General features: G+C 51.1%; 3 protein-coding genes across 3 annotated transcripts, besides 5 other annotated features; all 3 read right to left on the bottom strand.

The window, feature by feature from the left end:
• Window positions 1-210: 210 nt before the first annotated feature.
• Window positions 211-246: a microsatellite.
• Window positions 247-617: 371 nt separating this feature from the next.
• Window positions 618-653: a microsatellite.
• Window positions 654-661: 8 nt separating this feature from the next.
• On the bottom strand, window positions 662-1225 carry TraAM80_06524 (uncharacterized protein; the record flags this gene model as incomplete). Its single annotated transcript, XM_029383366.1, has 1 exon — window positions 662-1225. One exon carries the CDS (start codon window positions 1223-1225, stop codon window positions 662-664), a length of 564 nt encoding a protein of 187 aa, XP_029236794.1.
• A 465-nt stretch (window positions 1226-1690) lies between these two features.
• Window positions 1691-1718: a microsatellite.
• Window positions 1719-1861: 143 nt separating this feature from the next.
• Window positions 1862-2818, bottom strand: TraAM80_06523 (uncharacterized protein; the record flags this gene model as incomplete). The annotated part of the gene is made up of 1 exon (XM_029383365.1): window positions 1862-2818. The coding sequence occupies one exon, from the start codon at window positions 2816-2818 to the stop codon at window positions 1862-1864; it is 957 nt and encodes a 318-aa protein (XP_029236793.1).
• A 130-nt stretch (window positions 2819-2948) lies between these two features.
• Window positions 2949-3019: a microsatellite.
• Window positions 3020-3455: 436 nt separating this feature from the next.
• Window positions 3456-3478: a microsatellite.
• A 117-nt stretch (window positions 3479-3595) lies between these two features.
• On the bottom strand, window positions 3596-5425 carry TraAM80_06522 (uncharacterized protein; the record flags this gene model as incomplete). The annotated part of the gene is made up of 1 exon (XM_029383364.1): window positions 3596-5425. The coding sequence occupies one exon, from the start codon at window positions 5423-5425 to the stop codon at window positions 3596-3598; it is 1830 nt and encodes a 609-aa protein (XP_029236792.1).
• Between the last annotated feature and the right edge of the window lie 501 nt (window positions 5426-5926).

The following is a 5926-nucleotide window of genomic DNA, read 5'->3' as shown; positions in this document are numbered from 1 at the left end:
GTCAGCCTGCATGGTCCCTTTGCTGTCAGGGTAAAACACTGTCCGCTCGCGCCGCGGCTGTAGCAGGGATGGTGTGACAGTGTTGGATGCATCTGTGCCGGATGCATTTGCTGGCGGCCGGAATCCCGCGGGAACCCCACCGGAGCTGCAAGAGTTTCGGAAGAGAGGCATGAAGGCTCTAAAGGAGATGGAGACAAAAGAAATAACATGCACACGTGCAGACACACACATACACACACATACACAGAAAGAGAATCATTACAACAGCAACAAAATCAGCTGAATCTACGCATCTCCACCACCAACACCACCGGCGAGAGCAGAAAAAAAATAATAATAATAAAAGGGCAAAAATGGCCTATGGACATACCGCAGCAACATGCCAAGGAATTCACAGAGACAAGTAAACTGAAAAGAGAAAGAAAGTTTTTAAAAAAAACACACATCATAGCAGCGAACTACATCTGATGTGCTGTGAAGGGGGGAGGAGGGAGGAAGTAAATCGCGTTTAAAATAACACCGTTATTTGTGCCCAGTAAATCAATTCACAACCACATCAAGAACCAACATATATATGCATATGTAATGCCGACAAGGAGAGGCGCTCTGCATAGGGCAAGTAAAAGTAAAAGTAAAAGAAAATAAAAGAAAAAAGTCTGGGTCACGACTCCGGTTTCTTCCCCCATTGCGACTGAGAGTTTGTATAATCCCACTGCTCGGTGGTTGCTTCCTCACCACCAACGACTCTGTTGTCCTCCGTACAATTTTGGGCTTGCATGGTGGCCATGATCAGAGCATGATCCGCGTTCCTCACATGTTGGCACAAACCGCCAAGAATATCACGACAATTGGATATAACGCGGTACTTCTGAATTTTCTCTGCCACTCCCACTGCATTACGCAAAAATCTCTTTTTTTTCCTTGCACTTGTGCGAGTGGCGTCTAATCCTGGGCTTGTCGGGCGTCCCTGGTTTGTCGCTTCGTCGTTCAATGGTGTGATGCGCACCTCGTTCCCCTGGAAAACGGTTCCGGAAAGTAACTGCGCTACCTCAACACTTCCCTCATATTCAAACTCAACCACCGCAGAGCAGCCCGTGACGCCCTTCGGATCGTCGCTCACGACGACGTTTACAACCTTGCCACAGTAACCCAGCAAATCTTCCACATCCCGTGCCGCTGCATTGGCAGTTAAACCGTCCACCCTCACACGCGAGCTTTTAGACATGAATTACGTTTCCCTGCTCAATGCACAAGCGGTCTTCGTTTAATGGTATGATGATTGACACCTTTGGATTTGCGACTCCTCTCCTCCTGTGGACCTACTGAAATGGCCAACAAAACCGATTAACACACGCACGTAGACGCTACGTGTGTATGTAATGTGTGCTTGTGTGTGACAGAAAAGAAGCGCCACAATCGACTTGACGTGTATATTTTGCCTGCGTGTATAAATGCGCAACACCACTCACTCCCCATCTTCCTCCCCACCCCCCCGCCCGCCGTCATAAACAGAGAGAAAAAAAAAAGAGAAACAATTAAAGAACACAACACAGAAAAAGTTCCTCATGCCATTTAAATCTCTCCAGCCCCCGCCGTTTTACCGCCCCTCGCCTACACCCTTTCCTTCGCCTTTCGTGCTAGTGTGAGCACGCAGAAACAAAAAAAGGCCTAACGACGCGGAGTACACCTGAAAAAAAAAAAAAAAAAAAAAAAAAAAATGGGTGTAAAGAACTCGTCGCCAGCACGCTTTGAAGCTGCGCGCGAGATCGCAACTGATTTCTAGTCAGTCCCCTTAACCACTTGCGTATGGCGACGCGGCGGCGCAGTGCGTGCTGGGGATCCTTCCGCCCCTTCGTTGAGGTCATTGCAGCTTCTTCCGCCGCTTCCGCGCAGTCTTTTCAATCTCCTTTTTCTCTCGCAGGAGGTTCACAAGGACTTTGATGCGGCTCTCCAACTCGCGTCGCTCCTTCCCAGTTTTGCTCTCGAGGACCGCCAGTGCCGCCCGGAGTGCCTCGTTCTTCCTGGCAAAATCGTACCGCGCCAGACGATAACTAACATCCTCAAAGCGACGCATCATTTCTTTATGCTCAGCTTCCCACTCGCGGCGCTGCAACTGCAGGGCCTCAACCGCGTCACGCGACTGCCGCAGGGAATCTTGAAGTTCACTCACCGTCTCTGACAACTCGCGGCAACGGGATTCTAAAATGTCAATCTCCTCGTCCTTCAAGACGGGGTCAACGAGCGCGGCCGCGGCGTGTTGCGCCGCCACCGCTGGTGCTGGGAAGGAGGCAATAATTTCAAGCGCCCGCGCCACATCTGCCTCTGTGAGGCCAGTCTCTGTCTCTGTCTTCAAAAAATGGCCACGCATGCGGTCATCCACGTCCAGCAGCATGTCGTCTATCGCAAACCAACGACCGCCAATCGCCTCCGGGTGTTCCCGTATGTGTGTATGAATCCACCTCTTTACTTCATCTACGCGGTCCCTCACAAGGCGCTGCTCCGACGGGTCATCCGGATAGTACGTCACAGCCGTTGCTTTGGGCGTCCCATTCGGCGTGCCTCCCGCAACCGCCGGCACGCTACTCCCCACCGTCTTCTCCATGAATTCATTCAGCCGCCGCACCTGCTCGGGGAAGTTGCGCCACGTGGAGGAGAGGATAATGGTAACTTTCTCCGCTCCGCCACAACCGTTGACAATCTTCTGAAGAACACGAACACTTTGTGCGCAAAGGTCGCCGCCGCCGAAGGTGAAGCGAGGCACGGGGAGCAGCACGCCGTCAACGTCCAAAAAAATAACAACGCCGTCGGCGCACGACATCATCTACCCTCCTCTCTTATCCTTCCTCCAAAGCTTACGGGAGACGCAGATAAGAAAAAAAGACGAGTAACTATGCGCATCCGTGAAGGCTATACACACGTGCACGAGGGTGTAGGGCCAACTGACCGATAAAAAAAAAATAAAAAAGGAAGTAACAAAACAAACAAAGAGCCAAAATTTAAAAAAACAAAAACAAAAAAATATGCAGCACGCACAGATAGAAAGACAGAGAGGAGGTAAAGTAAGTTCTTAATCCAAGGCAAGATCAAGAAATGAAATAGACACAAAAAACGAGGAGAGGGGAGAGGGGAGGAAATGCATCTTCATATATACACACAAATATATAAATGACAAAACACACACTCTTGACAAGAGTTATTGGGCAACAAGTAAACAAAAAAAAAACTTTTCTTTTCCTTTTCTTGTTACTGCCTCTACCGTCTTTGCACGCGTGCACACCGCAAACCAAAAAATGATACAAAAAACAAAAAAAAAGGAGGGGGAGTGAAAAACAGCCAAACACGGCACACGACAGACGCAGCACGTCAACTACCAACAACATTCACTTTCTGCCGTTTGCTCCTCCTTCTATTGACCCTCGCAGTGGTATTGCCTGTGTTGCCTCTCTAGCCTTCTTGCAGCGGCAGCAGCAGCAGCGGCCCAGCCCACGAGTGTACCCCCCTCGTGCTTCTATAAATGCATACAAATGCAGCTACCGATGGATCAGACGCGGCGTGCATAAGCTTTGAGGATGCCGCAGAGCCGCACCTTCCTCCCTCAACCCCTAGGCCGCGGAAACGTTGAGGTGAGTTTCTCAATGTCCATCATCTCGTCATCTCTTGGTGAGCGTTTTGGTGTGCGGTTTCTTGGCACCGACAGGAACGTCCTGTGAACATGATACCTGGAAGACCTTGGCGGCGTCCTCGGCAACAGCTTGGATTCGGTACCTTCCTCTTCACGTTTGGCTCTCGCGCTCTTCCCCATGGTGCGCACTTCGTATTCTCTTCTCCCCAGCGAATGCCCCACGCCACGAGTGGAGTAGCTGCGGCCTGCCTGACGGATGGCCCGAGTCTCGCCCTGCCGTGCTGGCTGGCCTCGCCTCTCGTGTCGGAAGTTAAAGAGGCGAAGTAGAGTAGGAAGTTTAGTTTTACGTTTTCCTGGCAGCTCCACGACAAAACGCTCAATCAGGCCTCTAATGTAGATATCTCGTCGCATGCACATAGTACGTCGGTCGTCCACCTCCAACAATTTCATCATTGGAATCGCAACCATGTGAATGTAGCCCATCACAAAGGCTGCCTCTAATACTGCTGCCTCATACACTTTGAACTGTTCCAGGAAGTACGATGAAAGAAACCCTTCAAAGGCATGAAACGACTCATCCAAGTTCCGGCAGTGATCTACTGCAAAAGACACCATCGCGTGATTAATGTTACCTTCAGTAAGGACCCCGGACCATTCCAGCAGGCTGCTGGGTTGCCGCATAAAGTTTGAAGTCGGGCCTCCACGCGTGAACGGTTCATTCGACATCCTTCCTGTGATGTTTTTCTCTAGCGGAGAGGCCTTGTTAGCTCCAGTGAGGGCTGACGCAGAATGGCGCGCGGGAGTCGTGGGCCCCTCCAACTCAATGAGCACCTCTTCATCATCAATGGGCGTAATGACCCCAATACCAACACCATCCGTGGGCGAAAACACCTCCCCAATCGCCGAACACCCACGGAAATTCCTTTGGCAATCCCCTATCGAGTTAAGAGACGCCGCCATTTGTTCCACCTCCTTCCTGCCATTCACCCCCATTTCCGTGGGAGGAGGAAAATCCACGTCTTTGTCAAATGGCCTGCCGACGAAAACCGGCAGCTCTCCTTCGCACCTTTGCAAATCTGCGGAAACACAACGATCGGCACCCACCTTGGTGGACGTGTTGACGCTGCTGCCACCTCCATCGCTACTTTTAGGCTCTCCAGTACACAGTACTCCCTCATTAAAAGAGACGCACGACGCCGGGGCATGAAAACAGCGTGAACGCACGAAACGAACTGCTACATTCCCCTCATCGCCCTCTGACGAAGGAGGCGGAGGAGGAGGCGGAGGAGGAGACAGTCCAGAACCCTCAGCGCCCTTGACGGACGCGCACACAGGCACCGGGCGAAACGGAGCTGACGTCAAACATTTATTTTTACCCGGAGCTGAGGGCATGGCGTTGAAATGTCTCAGAAATAAATACTTCTGAAGGAATTTCAGTGGGCGTTGCGTCCACTTTTGTGAAGAGAACTTTTTCTCCGCCCGAAGGATAACGGGCATGGCGTTGCTGAGTTGGTTTTCCTCCACGACGCTACCGCCGCCTTTCTGTAGAGTGTGGCCGGTAGCCTCCACCACAATTTCGTTAGGTGACGAGGAAATTTTCTTTCCTCGCTCAGGTGCAGACATCGATGCTGCCGCCGCCGCAGTCACAACGCGTGTTCTGGCGCAGAACTGAGAGCTGCGCAGGGTCTCACGTGCAGCACGGGCAGTCTTCCAGCTTGGAGTGTTTGTGACATCGCCGAACAGCACAGGTTCTCCTGCGGAAGTTTGTCCAGAGATTTTTTCGTGGGACGTCGCCAGTGACATCGCGGGAGGTGGGGTGGGGGGACGCACGCCTCTGGTGAGTGACTGGGAATCAAAACTTTAATTTCTATCGATCTAAGCAATCCTGCCGTCGTGTCTGTGGGCCTGTGAGGGGAAAAAACAGTAGCAACAACAACCACGGAGAGAAAAAGTATGAATGAAGAACCACCAGGACAAACAGCTGCAAAAACATCGTTCACAGCCGTCATTACAACCCACCCAAACAAAACGCTTATGTGTTGCAGCGCGTGTAAATGAAGGCACCGATGGTTTTTCCTCCTTGTTTTATGTTTGCTCAGTGGTGCCTCTTTTTTTTTTCTCTTTCTTACCGTCAGTTTGGCATTGCGGGCCTCTCTCCGCGCAAAGCACTTTAGAAAATGAAAAAGAGAGCCGATAAAACAAGCCAATAGTCACAACCACAGTCATACACGCAGACATACAGGATAAAGCGTGTATATGTGTGCATGGAAAAAGCAAGCTGTTTCGGCTTAAACGAGGCTTTCA

The sequence above is a fragment of the Trypanosoma rangeli genome (assembly GCF_003719475.1).
Source record: "Trypanosoma rangeli strain AM80 chromosome Unknown Tra_15.4_contig_00239, whole genome shotgun sequence".
Classification (NCBI taxonomy): Eukaryota; Euglenozoa; class Kinetoplastea; order Trypanosomatida; family Trypanosomatidae; genus Trypanosoma; species Trypanosoma rangeli.
Note: the sequence above shows the minus strand (reverse complement) of the source record. Positions and strands in the feature narration are given on the sequence as shown.